The sequence below is a fragment of the Phacochoerus africanus genome, chromosome 6 (genome assembly GCF_016906955.1).
Source record: "Phacochoerus africanus isolate WHEZ1 chromosome 6, ROS_Pafr_v1, whole genome shotgun sequence".
NCBI classification, from domain to species: domain Eukaryota; kingdom Metazoa; phylum Chordata; class Mammalia; order Artiodactyla; family Suidae; genus Phacochoerus; species Phacochoerus africanus.
The window spans coordinates 80,440,929-80,467,324 of NC_062549.1; the positions used below are offsets into that span (position 1 = coordinate 80,440,929).

Here is a 26,396-nt window from a genome sequence, read left to right on the forward strand (position 1 = left end):
AAAAGAAATAAAAGAAAAAGAAATAAAATCCCTCATCAATGCTATTGTAGTAGTTGTATAAAAAAAAGTAAGATTAAAATATACCATATTGAAACTTCCTTAACTAAGAAGGTAACAAATTCATAAAGATAACTTCGCCCACAACATAGATGGTATTCTGATACTTAACAGGTCTAAGCACGTTCTTTCTTATGCAAAAATTCCTATGTTGGGGCAGAACTACAAGAGGAAGAGGCATCTGTCCTCAGCAAGGTGCTACCCTCCACCAGCTTGCAGTTATCTGACAGTTCTGAAGAAGCTCACTTACTTATCTAAAACAAGTAAAAAAAAAAGAAACAAACAAACAAAAAAGTGATCTACATAGAGCAAATAAATATATATATAAAACTCCATAATACCTCCTTAACAAATTAAATCAGCCAAGGTTAGCTCTTTAAAGAAGCTCTTTAAAGAAGTGGGTGAGGCGTTCCCATTGTGCTTCAGCAGGTTAAGGACCCACTATAGTCTCTGTAAGGATGCAGGTCCGATCCCTGGCCTCGCTCAATGGGTTAAGGATCCAATATTGCGGCAAGCTGTGGCCTAAGTCGAAGATGTGGCTCGGATCCAGTGTTGCTATGGCATAGGCCTCAGCTGCAGCTCCAATTCCACCTCTAACCTGGGAACTTCCATATACAGCAGGTGCAGCCGAAAAAAACAAACAAAAATCAACAAGAACAAAAAGAAGTGGGCGGCGATACTAGGGATGGGATAGGGAAGGACAAGATGAGTCTGAGATACTCTGAGCAGGAAGTAAGAAACTGTTCAAGGAATAATGACAACATGTCAAAAGGACATATGAGCCTGCAGAAAGGGGCTCTCACTGGCCAAAAGCAGGACATTCCAGCATCAAATAATGACAGTAAAGTATTAAAATCTGTTGAATAAAGTATGAATATAAATCTACATTGATACAAACAAACACATAAATGATGGATTTAGAAAATCATCAATGAATGCTAAAACTAGTGGCTGAATGTTTGAGGATAAAGAGGATATATACAGGGTCACAAAGCACCTCTCCACAAATTATTTATTAATCCCAAAGGTTAAAAATAGTAACTTGACAGTGGAGAAACCTGTTAGACATCATCTTAAGTCATCAATGTTGGCATAAATCAGCATCAAGTGCTTTCTGATATGAGACATCAAGCAGAACACAAGACAACAGCCACAGTATTACTACCAAAAATGCACAACCTAAATCTAAACTGAGAAAATAGATCATTATTAGACAATTGATAACATTTGAACATAAGGGAGTTCCCTTCGTGGCTCAGCAGTTAATGAACCCAACTAGGATCCACGGGTATTTTTCCCCATGTTTCTTCATACCTACAATACTTGCAAATCTTCTAAACTAGTTTTTCTTTCATTTACTCATCAGATACGTATTAGGTATCTAATATACTCAAGGGATTGTGGCAGGTACTCTGGGAGACATGGGTTGAAGACACAGTCCCTAACCTCACAGTATCCACATTATAAGGGAATAAAGGCATAGATACAAACAAACCTAATATGGAATGAAGTTACAAGGATGATACAAAGTTCTACAGGAATACAGAATAAAATTAATTTACAATTGCTTTTTATTGAACACATAATAAGGAGAAGGTAGGATTTAAGGTGGGCCTTGACAGATGATTAAGGTTTCAATAAGCAAAAGTGGAAGAAGTGGACTTACTACATACCAAGAACATTAACAAATATCAGGAGGAAAGAAAATACAATGAAAATAGTTTATTTTACCTAAAGGATAAATAATAAAGTTGGAAAATTTAGGGAAAGATTATGACCATATTATGGAAGCTGTGAATAACAGGCAAAGCAAGGTCTGGAGCTGACAACCTGGATACAAATCCTGGCTTCTTCACTTAATTGTTGTGTGACCCTGGGTAAATTACTTAACCTCTCTGCTCTGACTCAGTTTTCTCATCCATAAAATAACAGTACCTGTCTCAAAGGACTTTTGAAAAAATTAAATGAGTTAATACACATAAAGTACTTATCACAAGGTAAGTCCAAAATAAATTATTATGTGTTCAATAAGAAGCAAAATAGGAGTTCCCGTCGTGGCGCAGTGGTTAACGAATCCGACTAGGAACCATGAGGTTGCGGGTTCGGTCCCTGCCCTTGCTCAGTGGGTTAAGGATCCGGCATTGCCGTGAGCTGGGGTGTAGGTTGCAGATGCGGCTCAGATCCTGCGTTGCTGTGGCTCTGGCGTAGGTCAGCGGCTACAGCTCCGATTCGACCCCTAGCCTGGTAATCTCCATATGTCACGGGAGTGGCCCAAAGAAATAGCAAAAAGACAAAGAAAAAAAAAAAAGAAGAAGCAAAATAATGCCTAAGCAGAGGAATAACAATTAAGATGGGGCCCAAGGGAAAGTCATCTCAGAAGATGGAATGGAAGCATGCTACATGGTTACACACAAATATTCCATGCATGAAGTATTTTGGGCCTGACCTAGGGTGAAAAGAGAAAACAAAGAAAGAAACGAAAGAAAAAAAGAAAAAGAAAAAAAACTTCCTGGGGCAAAATTATCTTGGCAGCCAGGCTCTAAGATGGATCACCAGCTCTTGGCATCCACAACCTCTACGGTCCCACACTATACCATTTAATCTATGTGATTAATAGAAGACATGGCCTATCACTTCAAAGATTATGTTATAAAAAGACACCAGGGCCTCTTTCTTAGTTGCTCCCTCACTCTTGCTCTTAGGAAAGCCAGTTGTCATGTTGTGAGCTGACCTATGGAATTGGCAAGGAACTGATGCTTGCCAACAATCACATGAGTGCTTAGAAATGGATCCTCCAGCCTCAGTGACCCTTTATTTGATGCGACTTGTGGGAAACTCTAAGGTGGAACCACACCAAGTCATTCTCAGATTCCTGATCCTCAGACACAGTATGGGAAATAAACATCTGTTTTAAGCTGCTTTGGTTTTGAGACAATCTGTTACAGAGTAATACATAGTTAACACAACTACTGAAAAGAAAAACTGGCAAGGTCTTGAAAACTGATATAATGAAGAGAGTAAAAATGAGTATCAAGTCAAAAACATGAACACTTCTAAGTCAGGATGGAGTGTAAGTGCCTGACATTATTAAGCATTTGACCACCAAGTGGCATCCATTTCAGAAATCCATCCTGAATAGATGCATCTCCAGCTGTATGACACGGCTACTTGCAAAACCACCAGGTAAGGAACTACATACACCCCCTCCCATGAAGGGCTTTCTTTCAAAAGCCTTGGGTAATCTAGATAACTGACCATCAGAGTAACCCTGCTTCTCCCTAATTCCCAGTATTACTTAAAAATAGCCAATGAAAGTAAACCCCAAAATTCCAGACATTTGACCCTCAAACTAATAAAGGCTGACCCCAAGTATGCCATCCCTCTCGCTCTCCCTTTGTCCCTCTCTATGTCTCTCTCCTCTTGACCTTGCTGTGCAGCCCTTTGGTGTACAATGTACTCTCCAGGACCTGTAAGGAATCTTGTTTTGCAAAGTGCCCTGATGGTTTTTGCTGAAGTGCACCTTGCCATCATAATTAGAACCACAAGATCTGGTCCAGCCATAACAATGGGTGGGCAGGAGGATGTCTATGGGAGCTTTGGACAAATAATACAGGCTGAGACCTATAAAACACAGAAGAAACTGTTGACTAGGCGCCTTAGTGGACTGTGGTCGAAAGAATGATTTCACAATACACTGAGTTTAAGCTGAACTCAAGGGAAAGGTCAAATACAGATCTGAAAATCATCATCAACGTATGAGATTGCCCAGAACAAACTTGTAAAGAGGTAAAAAAGCACAAGGTCAAAAGTTAGAACCCGCAGGAAGACAGTAAAGAGAAGTAAATGAGCAGTTGCAAGACAGAAAGAGAAGCAGGTGGCAAATATGTCAAATGCTACAATGACCAAAGTTATATTGGATTGAATAGTTTAATATGCTTCCTTGGGAGTTCCCAGCGGGGCGCAGCGGCAACAAATCTGATCAGGAACCACGAGGTTGTGCGTTCCATCCCTGGCCTCACACTCAGCGGGTTGAGGATCCGAGGTTGCGGTGAGCTCTGGTGTGGGTCATAGACGCGGCTTGGATCCCGAGCGGCTGTGGCATAGGCCGGCAGCTGTAGCTCCAATTAGACCCCAGGCCTGGGAACCTCCACATGCCATGGGTGAGGCCCTAAAATACGTATATATATATTTTTTTTTCCTGGATTTTTCCTATGTCTAAAATCAGGATGTAGCCCACAACCTACACGTATGCGTGTCATAGGCTTCTTTTCCTCCCTAAAGTGATTATAAAACTGGCAAGGTGTGTGACACTCACTCAGTGGTATCCCAGAAGCGAGGAGATACGGTAGTGACAAGGGGGCTGAGCCATACACGGACTATTCTTTCAGATGGTTTTTTGGTAAAAGGAGCGGAGTCAAGAAAGTAAGCAGTGTCTGCTTTGATAAGTTTTCGGTCAGATGATAAGTTTTCGGTCAGATGAGACAAGCATATTCGTAAGCAAGGAGCTCAGAAACAGCTTTCGAAGCGCCTAGGGCACTTACACTCCGAACCAGGCTCCCCACACGGACCCCGCGCCAAAGGCTGAAGGGCCAGGGGAGGCGACGTGGCGCAGACCCGGCGGAGACACAGCCCCTCGCGGACCCAGGACGCCGCCGCCGCTGCCGGGGTGCGACCGGCAGAGACCGGCCGAACCCAGGGAGGTTCAAACCACACGGTCCTTCTGACCCGCCCCGGTCGCCCCGCGACCGCCGCCCTCCAAGAGAGCGGCTCCTCCCGCTCTGCCTCAGACGCCGGCCGCTTCCACACTACGGGCGCCACCGACCCCTGGCCTACCCAGAGGAGGCGGCACCCACACGCCCAAAGCCTACCTTCGGGCCGCGCGAACCGCCGCCGCGGGGCATGTTCCTGCACGCCGCGTCCTCAAGAGCGCACCACCCCCTCAGGGAGCCGGAAAGCTGCTCACCACCGCACCAATTCGGCGCGCCGCGCCGCACCACGCGCTACGATTGGAGGGCCTCGGGCTGAGGGCTGGGGCTCTCCAGACGTACCGCCCCCCAGGCGGGTCGCGCCGCACCGCACATTGTGATTGGTGGGCGCTCAGTCTGGGGGTGGGGACTCTGCGGGCGCACCGCCCTCCCGACGCGCCGCGCGGCACCGCACGTTGTGATTGGCTGGACCTCGGGTTGGGGGAGGGGATTCTTCGGGCGCACCGCCCTCCCGACGCGCTGCGCAACAGCGCGCGCTGTGCTAGGCTGCTGCTCCGGCTGGAGTGTAGTTTCCTCTACTACCCCCGCCCCCCGCACCCGGTTGGCCGCTGGGAACTCGGTAGGGACGCCAGGTCTGGATCAAGGTTTGCTGCGGTACTCCTCCTACCTGTACCTGGAGGTGAGTCCTGCAGAGCGCCCCTTGGACAGGCCGAAGTGCCGCCTCGGGAGCTATTGAAAAGTCCGCGCGCTGTTTTTCAGATAAGGCTCGTACATATTGTGTTTTGTTAGGCAAGGACTCGCCTTAATAAAAATAAGTGATAACCCAAAGTGGGCTATGAATTCAACAATTGATACTTAAGGAATGGTGCAGCCGTAGATAACCCGAGATAGGGGTGCTATTTCCCCACCTGCTGGGAGACAAGGGGGTTAGTATGCAAACAAGAAATTTTCAAGTTCAGAGACGCCAGAATCCCTGTGGGACTTGTTATAACCGGTGACTAGGTCTTAGACTCCTAGGGTCCGGAGTGAGGCCGGAGAACCTGCATTTCTGATGAGTTCCCAGGTACCGCCGTCCTGCCTCACTTTGAGAACCAAAGGCTGTTCCCTTCCTTAGACCCTGCAAGCCAGTTTACTTAAGTGTCCCAGCATTTGGAGAGTAGATTCAAAACGGAATACAATGGGAAGGACAGAGTATAAAGGGAATTAGGTTACAATGTCATAGGGAAGGAATATTCGCTAATAAAGATATGTCTGTGGTAGAGAAAACTAACACCGTGATTTAAGGTGAAAAGCGTCAGCCAGGGCAGGAGGGAAGGATTCCCATTGGTACCCTCACAAGTATGGCAGAAGTGGAGTTTTGGTCTTTTGCTGCAAAAGCACTTTTGTGTTTTGCAATTTAGCCGTTTTCAGTCTTTTTCTCCTCCCTGGTGCCTTTTCTTTCACCATATTGTGTTTGAGTTCCAGTGCCTAAGCCACAACTGCTTGGTATAAAGTAAGATGTCCATTCTGCAATCACCGAAAAAAAAAAAAAAGTATTAGCTTGAGGTAGACCTTACTAATAATGTTCCTGTCAACACTTAGAATAAGATAAATTGGTTCTAAATATGGGTAGTTTAGGATTTAGAATATCGAGCCTCTGCCAGGGAGTCCACAAAGATTTGCTATTATTGCCTCAATTAGACCTTACTGAAGCAGAAGATAGATGGGTCCCAGGCTGAGCAGCTGTAATCTGTTCCCTGTGGCAGATAACTTCAAGATAAAGGCTGCATCCTGCTTGAATAAAAGAGAGATCACCTTTTTCTCATTCTTGAGGTCAAGGAGACCTCCAGAACTACACATTTGCAAAAAGTTTCCTCAGGGTCAGAGAAAGGAGGGGTACCAGTACACCCTGTCAACTTCCCAGAGACCCTTGTGCAAAAATCCATCCTGAGGGCAGGGCCCTGAGTCAGGTCACAGCCAGACAAGCAAGGTGACTGGCCAGAGGAAGCCCCAAACTGGCTCTGATGGCCACAGGAACTCACCTCTGAAGGTGAAACCTGGAGGTGTCCAAAAGTTACCATTGCTTTGTTACCATGCTAGGATCTCTGACCCAGGGAAGGATTTGTACTCTGCTGGGCAAAATTCTTCCATGTGCAAAAAAGCATGGAAGACTGCGCATGCCCCAGCTAGCCCCAGCTAACCCCACCTGCCTCTGAAAATCTTCACCCCTTTCCTAGAACCCTGGTGAGAAGTCTGCCTCCTACCCCTTAAAATTCTCTTACTCCCTTCCCTTCAGAGAATTCCCTTACCCCCTCTCCATTCTCCATTCCTTGGTCAATGACTAAAGTTTCTGCTCTGCTTTACCCAACTGCATTACTTTGATTGGCATTTGCAATTCCAAGCAAAGGACGCATTGAGGGAGTCACTGATCTGATGGGGGTCAGTAACAAACCTGTTCATTTTCGCAGACATTTTATCTCTCTTATCAAAGGCCTGTCTGTCCCACATCTATGACTGAGCAGGACCCTATGGGGCCTTCCTGAGACAGCTGCTTTAGCTCCTCTCTAAAGTACCTAGATAACAGTGTCCGACGCATGTTTCCTAGTTGTTTTACAAGTGTGACCCCACCACACATACACCAAATGATAGATATTAACAATTTGATGACCCTGAGTACACAGTCCCCAGGTATTCTGGAGCCTAAGGACTGATAATGTTAACCCCTGTGACCCCGCCCTGTGATCTCACAATCAGCCAATCAGAGAATTGTGCAGGAGCTGATCCTTACTCTATGACCCCTCCCTCACCTGGCTTTTAAAAATGCTTTACAAAGACTGGGGAATTTAGGGTATTTGGGGGCATAAGCATGACCCTGCAATAAACATTTCTCTGCTCCAAACTCCAGTGTTTCAGTTTGTTTGGGGGTCACTGTGCAATGAGCACACAAACTTGCACTAACCCCTCTTGTGTTAATCTCTTACCTACACACTGCCACTACTGTATTTTAGGCCACCAGTTTCTTTTGCCCAGACTACTCGGTAGCCTCCTAACTAACATAGCCTAATCCACTCTTGCCCTGATCCATCACACACTTAAAATCCATTTTCCCTACAAGCATCCCCATGATGTTTATGCTCTCCATATGAGCGTGACTTTCAGTTGTCAGTTGTACCCTGGGCCTCAGGGTCTCTGCATTTGCTACTCCATGTCCTGAAAGGCTCTGGCTGCCCTCTCCCATGCCAGTTTGTATACAACTATTGAAAATTGTTGAAGCTGGGAGATCAGTACATAGAGGTTTACTCTGTGATTCCTTGGGATGTTTGAAAAAAAATTTTTTTTAATTTGAGATTTAAAAAAAGCGAAACAGTTCCCGTTGTGGCTCAGTGGTTAATGAATCTTACTAGGAACCATGAGGTTGCGGGTTCGATCCCTGGCCTCACTCAGTGGGTTAAGGACCCGGCATTACCGTAAGCTGTGGTGTAGATCGAAAAGGCAGCTTGGATCCCACGTTGCTGTGGCTCTGGCATAGGCCAGCAGCTGTAGCTCCAATTAGACCCCAGCCTGGGAACCTCCATATGCTGCAGGTGCGGCCCTAGAAAAGACAAAAAAAAAAAAATTAAAAAAACAAAACAAAACAAAGAAACCACAAAAACCCTGAACCTGAACTCCTTAGTTTTGTTTTTGAAATCTCGGCTGCTTTTGTCCACTGATGCCAAATAGAAATGCAGAGACAGACTTGGAGGAAACAGAAAAAGTGGCTTCAATTGCCAGGCAAAGAGGGGACACAGCAGGCTAGTGCCTCAAGGACTGTGACCCCCTCCTCCCCCTGCCCCAAGAGGTAGTGAAGAGTCTTAGACTGTTTGAGGAGCAGGGCGTGATCAGCTCATGGATATTTTCCTGACTGGTGGGTGGTGAGGTAAGTGGGAGTCAACGTCATCAACCTTCTTGTTCCAACCAGTCTGGGCTCTACATGCTTGTGGGCAGCACACAGTTGACTTCTTCCACCTGGTGGGAGCTTCAACACCTCCAAAACAGCTCCAAGGACATGGCTCAGAATATTATCCACAGTCTTTGAAGAAGAACTGAAGGTCCTTGACTTTGTCAAATGGCTAAATTTTTATTGCTCTTTTTCTTTTTCTCTGTATTTTCTCACTGCTCTGATTAAATTGGTTCTTTGATGAAAGTTTTTCTGTAGATAAAAAAGCCAGGTGGAGGATGTGAGTGGGGTTCCACTCTGGGAAGGCCTCCCGGGGTCCTGTTCAGTTAGTTTCCCTGAACTCTCAGGTGGTTGAACCTCCCTCTTCATCATTTTCACAGACCCTATGATCCTTTGAAGATGTTGTAATAATCATAACCTAAATAATTATTTTAATAATTTATCATCCGGTTCCACCTATGTACTATAACATAGTACCATTTCTGTCTTCTTGATCTTTATATCCTTAGCACAGTGTCTTCCACAAATGAAGCACCCAAATAAATATTTGATATGAATAAATAAGTGAACTGATAATTATGAAATAGAAATAATTTGCCTGAGGTTGCACAGCTAGTATGTGCTTAGGGTTTGATCTCGTGTGACACCAAGTCCATGTTTTCTCCATTTTACTATTTATAGCATACTATAATTGTGAGCAATTAACAATTGATGACACTAACCCTAACCTAAGCATTCTCTGACTCTAACATTGACCCTCATTCTGATGCTGACTCTGACATGATCCCAGAACTTGAACTTTGCACCGATCCACATTACCATAACAATGAACTTCATCCTGACCCTGATTCTAACTTTTGACCCAAAGCTTAACATTGACTCTGAACATGACACTGAAACTTAACATGACCTTGACTCATGATCTTGACCTTGACTCCCAAGACAGGAGCCCCAGCCATCACCATGACTCGGTCCCTAACACCAGCACTGACCATTACCCTAACCCTCCCACTTGACCCTACCTTCACCCTGACGTACACCTAACCTTGCTCCTTATTTCACCCAACCCTAACCCTGACCCTAACCCTTAGCTTTCTTATAAGCTGGTGCTCATAGATCCTAACCCTGACCCTCAACTTTACCTTTATGCTAACCAAGGCCGGCTTGAGACTTGACTATGACTCTGACCCTAAATATACCTGACCTTGACCCTATGCTGGCCTGAATAGTAGCCCTTAAGAGACATGTCCAGTTACTAATGCCAGTACTAGTGAATGTGACCTTGTTTGGAAAAACGGCCTTTGCAGAATTAAGTTAAGGATTTCAAGAAGAGGTGTACTAAACACTGTTTCCTTGTGGATAGAGCAGGTACTAGCTTGTTTGGTGATACATTTTGACACACAGAAGAAGGGAAAACAGACTTAGAGGAAGTCCACGAAGATGGAGGCAGAGAATAGAGTTAAGCTACCACAAGCCAAGAAATTCTGGGGCTACTAGAAGTTGGAAGAAGCAAAGTAGGATACTCCCCTAGAGCTTTTGGAGAGAGTGTGCTCTTGTCAGCACCTTGATTTCTGACTTCCTCTTTTTTTTTTGTCTTCTTTCTTTGTCTTTTCTAGGGCCACTCCAGCGGCATATGGAGGTTCCCAGCCTAGGGGTATAACAGAGCTGTAGCCGCTGGCCTATGCCAGAGCCACAGCAACATGGGATCTGAGCCACATCCTTAACCCACTGAGCAAGGCCAGGGATCGAACCTGCAACCTCATGGTTCCTAGCTGGATTCTTTAACCACTGAGCCCTGACAGGAACTCCTCCAATTTCTGACTTCTGACCTCCACAACTGTGAGAGAATAAATTTCTGTAGCTTTAAGCTAACTAGTTTGTGTTAATTTGTCACACAGATCTAGGAAACTAAAACGCACTCTGATTCCCCATAACAGTGAATATAAAATTTACCATCATCTAGCCCTCACCCTAACACCCATCCTTACCCTGAAAATGAACCTTATTCTGACCTCAATCCTGATAAGAGCCAGAAACCAACTTTTTCCTCAGCCCTCACTGTGACCTTGACTTTCAGACTCACTTTGAGCTAGACCTTGACCATTTTCCTGACCCTCATAATCACACTGATACTGAATAGATCCTTCCTCATAACTTTGACACACTGACCTTGACCCTGACCCTGAACTCATCCTGAACTTAACCTTGACACTATTTTCTGCCATTTACTACCACCATGACCTTGACCCTAACTGTGAAGATCCTTATGACCCTAAACCTCACACTTAGTATCTTCTCAGCTCTGATCCTTGTCCTGACCTGACCTCACCCACCACCTGTCCTGACTGAGTATGAGCTTGATCCTAATCCACTGCCTAATTCTTTCCTGACTTTGTCCCTGACTTTCATGCTCACATTGACCCTGAAGCTGATGTTGAACCCAACACTACTACATTTGTGATATTTGTTAGATTCCACATCCAAGGGGTATCCTATGGTATTGTCCTTCATTTTTGGACTTATTTCTCTTTGTATGAGAGTTTCTGGTTCCATCTATGTGGCTGCGAATGTCATTTTTTATGACTGTGTTGTATTCTATTGTGTATATGTACAACATCATCTTAATTCATTCATCTGTCAATGGACTTGAGTTTGTTTCCCTGTCTTGGCTATTGTGAATATTGCTGCAATCAACATAGCAGGGCAGGTATTTTTTAAAAGAATATTCATCCAGATATATGCCCAAGAGTGGGATTGCTGGGTCATATGTTCATTCTATATGTATTTTTCAGATTTACCTTGATCCTGTTGTCTGTAGTTTTGGTACTAATTTGCATACCCAACCACACTGTAGGAGGGCACCCTCTTCACCATACCCTCTCCAGGATTTGTTATTTGTAGACTTACTAATGATTGCCATTCGGACAGGTGTGAAGTGGTACCTCAGTATAGTTTTGATTTGCATTACTCTCCTAATGTATTGATCATTTTTTCCGGTGCTTGTTACCCTATGTATATCTGCTTTAGGGAAATGTCTATTCAGGTATTTTGCCCATTGTTCAATTGGGTTGTTGGATTTTTTTTTTTTTTTTTTTAGGCTGTTGGTTTGTATCAGTTGTCAAGCTGGTAATATTGAAACCCCATCCAGAATTCCCCTCGTGGCACAGCGGAAACAAATCTGACTAGGAACATGAGGTTGCAGGTTCGATCCCTGGCCTCCCTCAGTGGGCTAAGGGTCCGGTGTTGCCATGAGCTGTGGTGTAGGTCGCAGATGCAGCTCAGATCTGGCGTTGCTGCAGCTCTGATGTAAGCCAGCAGCTATAGCTCAGATTCGACCCCTAGCCTGGGAACCTCCATATGCTGTGGTTGTGACCCTAAAAGGACAAAAAAAAAAAAAGAAGGAAGGAAGGAAGGAAAGAAAGAAGGAAGGAAGGAAGGAAGGAAGGAAGGAAGGAAAGAAAGAAAGAAAGAAAGAAAGAAAGAAAGAAATCATATCCTGACCTGGGCTTTGGGAACCAGATAGAGTGCCTGCAGGTTGTGCATGGAAGGTTGTACAATGGTGATTTTTTGGTGAGCAGTTGCAGTAATCTGTGTTGTTTCTTTCAAGAGGTCTCCTGAAACTCCATTCTTTTCTTTCCATGTGAGCCTCCTTTTTTCTCTCTATACACCTGGTTTGAAGACCTGATCTAATGCCAGTTCAGATGAATTAATGCCAATAGAATGATTACAGAAAGCTCTCATGGAGATGCCTCCTTTCTCCCTGGGAAAAGATCTCTCTGTGTCTCTGTGCTGGGTTTGTTAACCTCTGGACTTGAAAACCGTCGATGGGCAGACAACTCACGCACGCTTCAGGTGCAGTCAATAAAGTAGGAAAGAAAGAGAAAAAAAAAAAAAGAATCATACTTTTATTGTATGCATGAAGGAATAACACTTGGAAAATTAAGAAAAAATCAAAAGTTACATATATACACACCTGTCTTCCTAAATACATAAGTTCAGGGTTATCTAAAAAAGGAAGAAGGCTGTCATAACATGATGGGTCGGAACTGAGTGTTTGAACAGAGTGGCATGGAGTAGGTTGGCTTCAGGGCTCTGAAAGCCTTTGAGAGAGAAATAGCCCCCTTGGAAGGGCACTTCTTGGTATTTCAAGAAATTGGAGGAAGGAAATAAAACTACCATACTGCCCTCAGACAATGCAGCCCCCTGGTGCTGCTAAGCCAGAGAGGAGGAAAACCTGAGAGTTGCTATTAGAGCAGATTCCACAAGACGTCACCAGAGGATCTTCTGGCACAGGTGCAGCTCCAGGGCTGGAGGTGCTGGCTCAGAGATGGGATTGATGGTGTGTTTCCCAGAACCCACAGCAAGCACCCAGAGGTTCGGCGTTGTTCTCTGATCACCTGGGACTCTCTGCTCCAAGATGCCTCATGTCGGGCAGAGGACACAGGTATCCCTTCAGCTTTGGATGTGGATTGGCAGCCTGGTTAGGTAGCAGTGTTCTTAGAATTCATGAGAGATTTGCTGGGTTTTGGAATGCCTTGTATTCCTCCAGAGGCAGGAGCCTAGACTCACACAGCACCTGTGTTGAATCGTGAGCTGACCATTTTCAAGCCCCTGACTGTCGGGGCTTTAGGTATGTGGAGAGAGAGGCTGGTGCTGATGAATGAATGGGGGACTTCGGTGGCATTATGGTGGGCAACTGTGCCAATCCTTGTGCTTTTTTCTGTCAAGAGACCAAGTGAAATTTCCTTCCTGCCTTTGCAGTTGAGGCTCCTTTTCAGTGTGGTACTAGGTTATGGGGGCCTGACCAAAAACAGGTATAGTGACTTAAATAGGGTTGATTGGTATCATCAAGAGAGCTCTCAGGGAGTTCCCTCGTGACTGCCAGGCTTAAGAGTCTATCTCTGTCACTGCTGTGGCTGTGCTAAGAGCTGTGTTGGGAAATCAAACTCTGGCGCAGACCACATGTCAATGTTGAAGGTGGCACCCAAATAAATTCATAAATAAAAAGAGATATTGAAAGAATTGCTCAATATTTAAGGAAATCAATAAACACATATAAATATTCCTACAGAGTAGATAAGGGATTTGATAGATAAGGCACTAATAAAGGGTCACCTGTCACTATAACTCTGGTGACAGAGGGTTTTCAGTAGCAGCCTGGGGAAATAAAAGTTTTGATTGTAGTGTAGGTAAATGTCTATTCAGGTCTGTTGCCTGTTTTTCAATTGGGTTGTTGCTTTTTTTTTTTTTTTTTTCCTCTCTGCTGTTGGGTTCTATCAGTTGTCAATCTGATAATTTTGAAACCCCATCCTGACCTGGGTTTTGGGAACTGGATAGAGTGCCTGCTGGTTGACCATGGAAGGTGGTTCAAAGGTGATATTTTTGTGAGCAGCTGCACTAAACCCTGTGCTTTTTCTCTCAAGAGGTCTCTTGAAACTCTTATTCTTTCCAGTGAGCCTCTTTTGTTCTCTCTATACACCTGGTATTAATATATGATCTAATGCCAGGTCAGGTGAATTAAGGCCAGTAGAATTGTATAAAAAAATCTCTCACAGACATCCCTCATGGCTCCCTGTGTATAAGATCTGTCTGTGTTGCTGTGGTGGGTTTGGTAAGCTCTGTGGCTTGAAAAATTTCGATGGGCAGACAACTCATGCACACGCTTCAGGTGGGATCAAGAAAGAAAGAGGGAAAGAGAAAAAGAAAAAAAAAGAAAGAAAAGAATCAAGACTTTAGTGTACGAATGAATGAATAACAGTTGGATAATTAATAAAAAAATCAATAGTTCCATATATACACACCTGTCTTCATAAGTACATATGTGCAGTGATATCTAAAAATGGAAGAAGGCTGTTATGACCTGATGGGTCAGGAGCTGAGTGTTTGAACAGAGTGGCCTTGGGTATGTTGCCCTCAAGGCTATGAAAGCCTTTCAGAGAGAATGAGCCCACTTGGAAGGGCACTTGTTGGTATTTTAAGACAATGGAGGAAGGAAATCCAACCAGCCTATTGCTAACGGCCAGTGTAGCCCTGGGGGCTGCTTAGCCAGAGAGAGGCGGAAAGCCTGAGAGTTGCTATTAGAGCAGATTCCACAAGATGGTGCCAGAAGTACCTTCTGGACCCCGGTGCAGCTCCAAGGCTGCTGGTGCTGGCTCAGAGGTGGGGTTAATGGTGTGTTGGGTAGAACCCACAACAAGCACTCAGAGGTTTGGGGTTGTTTTCTGGGCACCTTGGACTCTCTGCTCCAAGATGCCTCATGTTGGGCAGAGGACACAGGTATCCCTTCAGCATTGGATGTGGACTGGCAGCCTGGTTGGGTGGCAGTGTGTTTAGAATGCTTGAGAGATTCACTGGATTTCAGAATGCCTTGTGTTCCTCAAGTGGCAGGAACCACCACCCATGCAGCATTTTTGTTGAATCCTGAGCTGACCATTTCAAGCCCCTTACTGTTAGCGCTTATTTGAAGAGAGAGGCAGGTGCTAATGAATGAAATCAGGATGTTGGTGGCATTATGATGGGCAGCTGTGCTAATCCCTGTGCTTTTTTTTGGCTCAAGTCCTAGTGAATTTCCTTCTTGCCTTTGGAGATGAACCTCTCTTTTAAGCATAGCGACAGGGTAGGGAGGCCTGACCGAAAGCAGGTCTGATGAATTAAGCAGGGTTGACTGGTATCAAGCAGGATCTCAGGGAGTTCCCCCATGGCTGCTCAGCTTAAGAGTCTATCTCTGTCAGTGCTGTGGCTGTGGTAAGAGCTGTGTTGGGAAATCAAACTCTGGTCTGACAATATCCCAGTGTCCCTGGTGGCTCCTGAATCAACTTATAAATAAAAAGAGATATTGAAAAAATAAGCTTAGTTGATAAATAAGTCAATAAATACATGTACACATTCCTACAGAGTAGCTAAGGGATTTGGTAGATAAGGCAATACTAAAGGATCTCCTGACACTGTAGCTCTGGTGATGGAGGGTTTTCAGTAGGGTCCTGGGTTAATAAAAGCAGTGGCATGGATTCAATTCCTGGACAGACAGTATCTGCTTGCCAAAAGTGAGTGCACAAAAATAAATAGGCAAATAAAAAATGAAGATGTTAATATAGAAATAAATTCATACATCCTAGGTAATTACTTCTGGTCAGATATCACATTGCTAAGAAATCTTCATAGGTTCAGTGGTGTCAGGTTGCCTGTTTTTTTTCTCGAGAGACAGGAGTCCAGACCCAGACACCTTCTCTGGTGAATGCTGAGCAGGCAATTTTGGTTTCTTTTTTAAAAATCATTTTTTATTTCCATTATAGCTGATTTATAGTGCTCTGTATCTTTCTTCTTAACAGCACAATGATCCAGTCATACATGTACATACATATCCTTTTTCTCACATTATTCTCCAACTTGTTCCAAAAAAAGTGACTAGAGATAGTTCATGGCGCTATACAGCAGGATCTCATTGCTTGTCCACTCCAAGTACAAGAGTTTGTATCTGTTAGCCCCAAATCCCAAGTCTTCCCACATCCTCCCCCTCCAATCTGGCAACCACCAGTCTGTTCTCTAGTCAAGATTTTCTTTTCTGTAGAAAGGTTCATTTGTACCACTTATTAGATTACAGATCCAAGGTGTATCCTATGGTATTGGCTTTCATTTTCAGACGTATTTCACTTAGTATGAGAATCTTGAGTTCCATCTATGTGGCTGCGAATGTCATTTTTTATTTTTGTTTTTTTATTTTTAGGGTTGCTCCTGTGGTATATGCAGGTTCCCAGGCTAGGGGTCCAATCAGAGCTGTATCCACTGGCCTACACCATGGCCCCAGCAACTTAGGATCCGAGCCCCATCTGTGACCTACACCATAGCTCACCGCAATGCTGGATCCTAAACCACTGAGTGAGGCCAGGGATCAAACTGCCATCCTCATGGGTGCTAGTTGGGTTCGTTAACCGCTGAGACAACACGGGAACTCCTGTACGACATCTTCTTAATCCATTCATCTGTTGTTGGATCTTGAGTTTGTTTCCATGTCTTGGGTATTATGAATACTGCTACAATGAACATAGAGGGGCACGTATCTTTTTAAAAGAGGCTTTGTCCAGATATGTGCCCAAGAGTGGGATTGCTGGGCCATAGGTTTGTTCTATATGTATTTTTTTGGATTTACCTCAATCCTGTTTTCCATAGTGGTTGTATCAATTTATATACATATCTACAATGGAGGAGGGCACCCTCTTTGCCACACCCTCTACAGGATTTGTTATTTTTATTTTTATTTGCTTTTCAGGGCTGCACCCGTGGCATATGGAGGTTCCCAGGCTAGGGGTCTAATCGGAGCTCTAGCCGCCGGCCTGCACCACAGCCACAGCATTGCAGGATCTGAGCTGTGTCTGTGAGCTACACCACAGCTCACAGCAATGCCAGATCCTTAACCCACTGAGTGAGGCCAGGGATTGAACCCGTAACCTCATGATTCCTAGTCAGATTCATTTCTGCTGAGCCACAACGGGAACTCCAGGATTTGTTGTTTGTAGACTTGCTAATGATGGCCATTTGGATAGGCGTGAGGAGGTACTTCAGTGTAGATTTGCATTTCTCTCCTAATGAGTGATGATCATTTTTTCCGGTGCTTGTTGCTCTCTATATATCTGGTTTTGGGAGGTGTCTATTCAGGATTTTTGCCCATTTGTCTATTGAGGTTTTTTTTGGTGGTTTTTGTTTGTTTGTTTGTTTTGTTTTAACTGTTGGCTTGTAACAGCTGTTGAGTTGGTAATGTTGAAACCCCATCCTGACCTGTGTTATGGAAACTAGACAGAGTGCATGCGGGTTGTGCATGGAAGGTGGTACAAAGATGATATTTTGGTGAGCAGCTGCACTAATTCCTGTGCTTTTTCTCTCAGTACATCTCCTGAAACTCTGTCCTTTTTTTACATGTGAGCCTCCTTGTTCTCTCTGTACACCTGCTATGAAGACCTGGTCTAATGCCAGGTTGGGTGAATTAAGGCTGGTAGAATGATATAAAGAAAGCTCTCTCAGAGATCCCTCTTGTTCCCCTGTGTAATATCTGTCTGTGTCACTGTGGTTGGTTTGGTAACCTCTGAGCCTTGAAAACCGTCGATGGGTAGACAACTCACACATGTTTCTGGTGGGGTCAATAAAAAGAATGAAAGAAAGAGAGAAATTAAAAGAAATAAAGACCAGAGTTCCCATCATGGCTCAGTGGTTAATGAACCCGACTAGGAACCATGAGGTTTCAGGTTCGATCCTTGGCCTCGCTCAGTGGGTTAAGGATTGGGTGTTGCCATGAGCTGTGGTGTAGGTCACAGACACTGCTCAGATCCCACATTGCTGTGGCTGTGGTGTAGACAGGCAGCTACAGCTCTGATTAGACCTCTAGCCTGGGAACCTCCATATGCTGTGGGTGCGGCCCTAAAAAGACAAAAGACAAAGAAAAAAAAAGAAAAGGAAAGAATCAAGACTTTATTGCACGAACGAAGTAATAAGAGTTGGAAAATTAAGAAAAATCAACAGTTTCACATATATACACCTATCTTCATAAATGCACACATGCAGGGATATCTAAAAAGGGAAGAAGTCTCTCATGAAATGATGGGTCAAGAGCTCAGTGTTTGAACGGAGTGGCATGGGGTAGGTTGGCCTCAGGGCTCTGAAAGCCTTTGAGAGAGAAATAGCACACTTGGAAAGGTACTTGTTGGTATTTCAAGAAAGTGGAGCAAGGAAATCCAACCAGAATATTGCTGAAGGCCAGTGCAGCCCCAAGACCTGCTGTGCCAGAGAGAGGAGGAAAACCTGAGAGTTGGTATTAGAGCAGATGTCCACAAAATGGCGCCAGAAGTACCTTATGGACCCAGGTGCAGCTCCAAGGTTGCAGGTACAGGCTCAGAGGTTGGATTGATGGTGTGTTGGGCAGAACCCACAGCAAGAACTGAGAGGTTTGGGTTGTTTTCTGATCACCTGCTACTCTCTGCTCCAAGATGCCTCATGTCGGGCAGAGGACACAGATGTCCCTTCAGCATTACATGTGGATTGGTGTGTGGCAGTATGTTTAGAATGCTTGAGAAATTCACTGGCTTTCAGAATGCCTTGTGTTCTTCCAGGGGCAGGAGCCAAGACCCACACAGCCTCTGTGTTGAATTGTGAGCTGGCCATTTTCAAGCCCCTGACTGTCGGGACTTTAGGCAGGTGGAGAGAGAGGCAGGTGCTAATGAATGAAATCAGGATGTTGGTGGCATTATGATGGGCAGCTGTGCCATCCATGTGCATTTTTCACTCAAGAGTCCTAGTGAAATTTCCTTCTTGCCTTTGGAGATGAGCCTATCTTTTCAGTATGGCGCCAGGATAGGGTGGCCTGACTGAAAACATGTCTGATGAATTAAGCAGGGTTGACTGGTATCATCAAGCAAGCTCTCAGGGAGTTCCCTCGTGGCTACTGGGCTTAAGAGTCTGTCTCTGTCAGTGCTGTGGCTGTGGTAAAAGCTGCATTGGGAGATCAAACCCTGGCTAGACAACATCCCAGTGTCACTGGTGGATCCTGAATCAATTTATAAATAAAAAGAGATATTGAAAGAATGAACTCAATTTTTAAGGAAGTCAATAAATACATATTTGCATTTCTACCAAGTAGCTAAGGGAATTGGTAGATAAGGCAATACTAAAGGATCTCCTGACACTGTAGCTCTGGTGACGGAGGGTTTTCAGAAGGGGTCTGGGCTAATAAAAGCCGTGGCATGGATTCAATTCCTGGCCAGACAGTATCTGCATGCCACAAGCGGGTGCAGAAAAATACATAGATAAAAAATAAATAAATACAGATTTAAGATAGAAAAAAATTCATACAAGCTAGGCAATGACTTCTGGTCAGATGTCACATTGGTAAGAAATCTTGACATGTTCAACAGAATAAGGTTGCCTGTTTTGTTTTGTTTTGTTTTTTTTGAGAGGAAGGAGTTTGGACCAAGACACCTTCTTGGGTGAAGACTGAGCTGGTAGGTTTTTTTTTTTTTTAATCGTCTTTTATTTCCATTATAGCTGCTCTATTTCTCTACAACAGCAGTGTGATCCAGTCCTACATATATACACGTATCCTTTTTCTCACATCATCCTCCATCTTGTTCCACAAAAAGTGACTAGGTATATTTCCCTGTGCTATATAGCAGCATCTCGTTGCTTACCCACTCCAAGTATAAGAGTTTGCATCTATTACCCCCTATATCTCAGGCCTTCCCACTCCCTCCCTCTCCAATCTGGAAATCACCAGTCTGTTCTCCAGGCCAAGATTTTCTTTCCCATAGAAAGGTTCATTTGTGCCATTTGTTAGACTCCAGAGCCAAGGGTTAACTTATGATATGGTCTTTCATTTTCAGATGTATTTCACTTAGTATGAGAGTTTCTAGTTCCATCTATGTGGCTGTAAATACCTTTTTTTTTTTTTTTTTTACGGCTGTGTAACATGCCATTGTGCACAGGCACAACATCTTAATCCATTCATCTGTCAATGGACATTGAGTTTGTTTCCATGTCTTGGCTATTGTGAATATTGCTGCAAGGAACAGAGCAGGGCAAATCTCTTTTTAAAAGAACATTCTTCACGATATAGATATATGCCCGAGAGTGGGATTGCTGTGTCATATGTTCATTGTTTATGTTTTCTTTGGCTTTACCTCAATCCTGTTGTCCATAGTGGTTGTACTAATTTACATACCCACCCATACTGGGGGGGGGGGGAATTCTTCTCCACACCCTCTCCAGGATTTTTTGTTTGTAGACTTACTAATTAATGATGGCCATTCAGACAGGTGTGAGGTGGCACCTCAGCATAGTTTAGATTTGCATTTCTCTCTTAATGAGTAATTGTGACCATTTTTTCAGTGCTTGTTGCCTTATGTATATCTGGTTTGGGGAAATGTCTGTTCAGGTCTTTTGCTCATTTTTTAATTGGGTTGTTGGACTTTTTTGGCTGTTGGTTTGTATCGGTTGACAAGCTGGTAATATTGAAACCCCAGCCTGGCCTGAACTTTGGGAACCATATAGAGTGCCTGCAGGTTGTGCATGGAATGTGGTACAAAAGTGATATTTTGGTGAGTGGCTGAACTAATCGCTGTGCTTTTTCTATCAAGAGGTTTCCTAGAACTCCATCATTTTCTTTCTATGTGAGCCTCTTTTTTTCTGTCTATACACCTGGTATGAAGGCCTGATCTAAAGCCAGAGCTTTGGTAAGCTCTCTGGCTTGAAAATCGTCAATGGGCAGACAACTCATGCCCATTTCAGGTGGGGCAATAATGCAAAAGAAAGAGGGAAAGAGAGAATGAGAAAAAAATGAAAAGAATCGAGATGTTATTGTACGAATGAAGGAATAACATTTGGAAAATAAAGGAAAAATCAATAGTTCCAGATATATACACCTATCTTCCTAAATGTATAAGTGCAGGTATATGTAATAAAAGGAAGAATGCTGTCATGACAGGGGTTGGGAGCTGAGTGTTTGAAGGGTGCGGCATGGGTTAGGTTGGCCTCAGGGCTCTGAATGGCTTTAAGAAAGAAATAGCCCACTTGGAAGGGAACTTCTTGGTATTTCAAGACAATGGTGGAAAGAAGTCAAATCAGCATATTGCCTGGGGCTGCAGAGCCAGAGAGAGGAGGAAAACCTGAGAGTTGCTGTTAGAGCAGATTCCACAAGATGGCACCAGAAGTACCTTTTGGACCCAGGTGCAGCTCCTAGGCTTCAGGTGCAAGCTGAGAGATGGGGATGATGGTGTTTTCAGGCAGAACCTACAGCAAGCACTCAGAGGTTTGGGGTTGTTTTCTGATCGCCTGGGACTCTCTGCTCCCATATTCCTCATGTCAGGTAGAGGACTCAGGTGTCCCTTCAACATTGGATATGGATAGGCAGCCTGGTTGGGTGGCAGTGTGTTTAGAATGCTAGAGGGATTCCCTGGGTTTTGGAATGCCTTGTATTCTCCAGAGGCAGGAGTCGAGACCCATAGAACCTCTGTGTTGAATTGTGATCTGGCCATTTTCAAGCTCCTGACTTTTGGGGCTTTAGGTAGGTGGAGAAAGATGCTGGTGCTGATGAATGAATGGGGGACTTCACTGGCATTATGGTGGGAAGCTGTGCTAATCATTGCACTGTTTTTTGTTCAAGACACCCAGGGAAATTTTCTCTGGAGATGAGCTTCTCTTTTCAGTATGGCACCAGGGCATGGAGGCCTGATGAAAACCAGGTTTGATGAATTAGCGAAGGTTGATTGGTCTCATTGAGAAAGCTCTCAGTGAGTTCCCTCATGGCTGCCTCGGTTGAGAGTCTCTCTGTTACTTCTGGGGCTGTGGTAAGAGCTGCATTGGGAAATCAAACCATGGCCACACAACAACCCCATGTCACAGGTTTTACCCAAATAAGTCTATAAATAAAAAGTGATATTGAAAAGAATGAGCTCAAATGATAAAGAAGTCAATATATACATACATGCATTCTTACAGAGTAGCTAAGGGCAATAATAAAATATCTCTAGACATTATACCTCCAGTAACAGAGGGTTTGAAGTAAGAGCCTGGGGTTGTGTAGCCATGGCATGGATTCAATTGCTGGGCAGACAGTATCTGCATGCCACAAATGGGTGCAGAAAAATAAGTAGGTTAAGTTAAAAAATAAATAAATGTTAATATAGAAATATTCATACACACTTTGTATATACATCTGGTTGGATGTCACATTGCTAAGAAATCTGGACAGATTCAATGGAGTCAGTTTGCCTGTTGTTTTCTCAAAAGGCAGGAGTCTTGACCCAGATACCTTCTTTGGTGAATGCTGAGCTGGTAATTTGGGGGTATTTTTGGTTATCAATTTTTGTTTCAATTATAGCTGATTTAGAGTCCTCAATTTCTCTTTGACAGCAAAGTGAACCAGACCCATATTTAGATACATATTTTTTCCTCACATTATCCTCCATCTTATTCCAAAAAAAAGGGACTAGGTATAGTCCTCTCATTGCTTACCCACTCCAAGTACAAGAGTTTGCATTGATTACCCCCAAAATTCCAGTACTTCCCACACACTCCTGCTCCAATCTGGCAACCACCAATCTGTTTTCCAGTTCATGAATTTCTTTTCTGTACAGGGGTTCACTTGTGCCATTTGTTCGATTCCAGGTAGAACGGGTTTCCTACGGTATTTGTCTTTCTCTGTTGAACTTATTTCACTTAGTACGGGAGATTCTACTTTTATCTATGTGGCTGTGAATGGCATTTTTTGTTGTTGTTATTATTATATGTCTGAGTAGTATTCCATTGTGTATATGTACATTTGCTTCGTTTGTGAAAATAGTAACTTTACCTACTAAATCAGGCTTCTCAGAAAGTAGAACATGTTTAGAGCTGGTATCAAGCTACCTAAGTCCACTGCAACCCCTAGAGCTCATAGAGCTTTTGGCAATTAATCGGCTCCAAGTCCTATTTAGAAGAGAAACCTAGTTTAGAAAAAGGCAAGAGTTGCTTTTATTGCAAACCACTATTGGTTTGGTGTTCTTTCTCTGAATGCAGGATATTTTTCAAGTAGGAAGCTTCAAGCCTCCTGTATTGTATCATTTATGACATTGCTATTGGGCATTAATTGCCTTGTCATAGCTATGTGCTTCTTATCCCACTTGGAAAAAAAGCACCATTTCTTACCATATCATGCTTCTCCAAAAAGAAGGACACTTTTAAGTTTGGTATCAAGCTACTAAGGCCTTCTGTCACCACCTGTTGCCACAGAGGTTCTATCAATTGAGTGGCTCCAAGGCCTAATTAGCAGAGAGGCCTACGTGGCCTTTCATGTTGCGTTTCATTGCAAACCACTACTGGGGCTGTTGTTCCTTTTCTGAATGAGTTATATTTTGCAAGTCAGAAGCTTCAAGCCTCTTGGTTTTTGTTGTTGTTGTTGTTTTGTTTTGTCTTTTTTTTTTTTTTTTTTTTGCTATTTCTTGGGCTGCTCCCACGGCATATGGAGGTTCCCAGGCTAGGGGTCGAATCAGAGCTGTAGCCACCAGCCTACACCAGAGCCACAGCAATACCAGATCCAAGCTGCACCTGCAACCTACACCACAGCTCACGGCAATGCCGGATCGTTAACCCACTAAGCAAGGGCAGGGACCGAACCCGCAACCTCATGGTTCCTAATCGGATTCGTTAACCACTGCACCACTTCGGGAACTCCTTTTGGTTTTTTGTTTGTTTGTTTGTTTTTAAGCCTCTTGTTTTTTTGTCTTTTTGAGAATGCTATTGGGTGTTCATCTCCCTAACATCACGATGTGCTACTTTGCCTCGTTTGTGAATTGACCAAACTTTCTACCAAATCAGGCTTCTCCATAAAGGAGAATATGTTTGGCATGGGTTTCAAGCTACTGAAACCCATTGCAAATACCTAGAGCCCAAGAGCATTTGGGAGAAATGTGGTTCCATTGGCTTAGTTAGAAGAGAGGCCTTGGTAGGAAATAGGCCAAGGTTGCTTTTCATTGCAAACCTCCATTGGGACTGGTGGTCTTTCTCTCAGGGGAGTTTACTTTGCAAGTAGGAAACTTCAAGCCTCTTGTTTTGTGTCATTAGTGAGATTGCAATATGGTGTTTATCACCCTTACCATGGCTATGTGCTGCTTTGCTTTGTTTGTGAAATGACCTACTTTTCCTAGCAAATCAGGCTTGTACATAAAGGTGAACATGTTTGGAATTGGTTTCGAGGTACTTAAGTCCACTGCAACCACATAGTGCCCACAGAGCTTTTAGCAAGTAAGCAGCTCCAAATCTTATTGAGAAGAAAGGCATAGTTTGGAAAAAAGCAAGGGTTGTTTTTCATTGCCAACCACTATTGGGGCTGAAGCTCTGTCTGTGAATGCAGTATATTTTGCAAGTAGGAAGCTTCAAGCCTATTGTTTTGGGTCATTTGTGAAATTGCTATGGGGCGCTTATCACCTTAGCATCGCTATGTGATGCTTTGCTTCATTTGTGAAAGGATCAACTTTGCCTACTAAATAAGCCTTCTCTAGAAATGAGAACATTTTTAGAATATGTTTCAAGCTACAAAGCCTACTGCAAAAACCTAGTGCCCTCAGAGCATTTGGTAGGGTAGTGGCTCTATTGGCGTAGTTAGAAGAGAGGCCTAGGTGGGAAAAGGCCAGGGTTGCTTTTCATTGCAAACCACCATGGGTGCTGGTGTTCTTTCTCTGGGTGTACTATACATTGCAAGTAGAAAGCTTCAAGCCTCTTGTTTTGTGTCATTTGAGAGATTACTATTGTGTGCTTATCATCCTAGCATAACAGTGTGCTGATTTTCCCATTTGGAATAAAACCATCATTTCCTACTTTATCTCCCTTCTCCAGAAAGTAAAAAAAAACTTTGGAGTGGTTTTCAAGTCACTGAAGCCTGCTATAAACACCTAGTGCCCACAAGAATTTGGGAATGTTGGAGTTCCTGTCATGGCTCAGTGGTTAACAAATCTGACTAGGAACCATGAGGTTGCAGGCTTGATCCCTGGCCTTGCTCAGTGGGTTAAGGATCCGGTGTTATCATGAGCTGTGGTGTAGGTCGCAGAAGAGGCTCTAGATACAATATGCTTACCTAGCTTGAAAAATATTCAAAATCTATTCTCTGTGCTGGAAAAGACTGCTTGATATAAAAAGGCACTCCCTTCACTAGTGTTTTCATGCAGTACATACCCCACAAAGGTAAACCTGCAAGATAAATCATTTTTAGAAAAGACACAAAATAAGATGCTTCTAGCTTCCTACTTGCAAATTTTATGCCACTCAGTGAAAGAGCCCAAGCCCAAGTGGTCTTTTCAACAGGAGAGCAATTGCTATCATGCACTTGGCAGGTGAGCCACTCTGTAAGCCATGTTGTATATGGGGCATATGTGGGAAAAAGAAAAGGGTTGCTTTCCCATGGAAAATACCCTTGGGGCTGGTGCTCTTTCAGTGAGCGGCATACGCCTTGCAAGTAGGAAGCTAGAAGCCTATTGTGTCATTTTTGAGAATGCTATCATGTGGATATAGGCCTTAACTGGCTATGTGCTGCATTTCCACTATAGAGAAGATAGCACCTGTTCATTGGAAATCAGTCTTTTCTATCATGGAGAATATGTTTTGAATGTGTTTTAAGCTAGTTAAGCAAATTTAATTATCTAGAGCATACAGAACTGTAGGTAGTTGAGCAGCTCTATGAGTTTGTTACACCAGAGGCCTATTGGGAAAAAGGCAAGGGTTGCTTTCTGTGGAAAATGTCATTGTGGATGCTCTTCTTTCAGTGAATGGCATAAACTTTGCAAGTAGCAAGCTAGGAGCCTCTTGTTTTGTGTCATTCCTGAGAAAGCTCTCTTGTGGGTATCATTCTAAGCTGGCTATGAGCTGCATTAACACTGTAGTGAAAGGAGCGCCTTTTCATGCCAAATCAGGCATTTCTAGCAGGGTGAATACATTTTGAACATGTTGGAAGCTAGTTAAGCATATTTTAAGTATCTAGTGCACACAGAGCTTTGGCAGTTGAGCAGCTCAATATGCAACATTATACATGAGGCTTATGTGGAAAAAGGCAATGGTTGCTTGCTGTGGAAATCACCATTGAGGCTGGTGCTCTTTCACTGAGTGGCATAGACTTGCAAATAGGGATCTGGAATCCTCTTGTTTTGTGTCATTTCTGAGAATGCTGTATGTGGTCATCAGCCTAAGCTGGCTGGGCACTCCATTTCCAC

The 26,396-nt window shown here is 43.8% G+C and overlaps 1 protein-coding gene and 1 long non-coding RNA gene across 7 annotated transcripts in view; one reads left to right on the forward strand and one right to left on the reverse strand.

Moving 5' to 3' along the window:
• Nucleotides 1–5,082, reverse strand: part of SPIDR (scaffold protein involved in DNA repair) — a 309,901-nt gene extending 304,819 nt beyond the window's left edge. For all 6 annotated transcript variants that reach the window (XM_047783954.1, XM_047783956.1, XM_047783953.1 and 3 more), the window contains exon 1: nucleotides 4,926–5,082. In XM_047783954.1, coding sequence (XP_047639910.1) covers nucleotides 4,926–4,958 — 33 coding nt within the window. In that variant the 5' untranslated portion in view covers nucleotides 4,959–5,082. The remainder of the gene's footprint in view (nucleotides 1–4,925) is intronic.
• A 188-nt stretch (nucleotides 5,083–5,270) lies between these two features.
• LOC125129345 (uncharacterized) overlaps nucleotides 5,271–26,396 on the forward strand; it is a 268,361-nt gene continuing 247,235 nt past the window's right edge. Inside the window, exon 1 of the long non-coding RNA XR_007135461.1 lies at nucleotides 5,271–5,442. This is a non-coding gene — a long non-coding RNA (uncharacterized LOC125129345). The remainder of the gene's footprint in view (nucleotides 5,443–26,396) is intronic.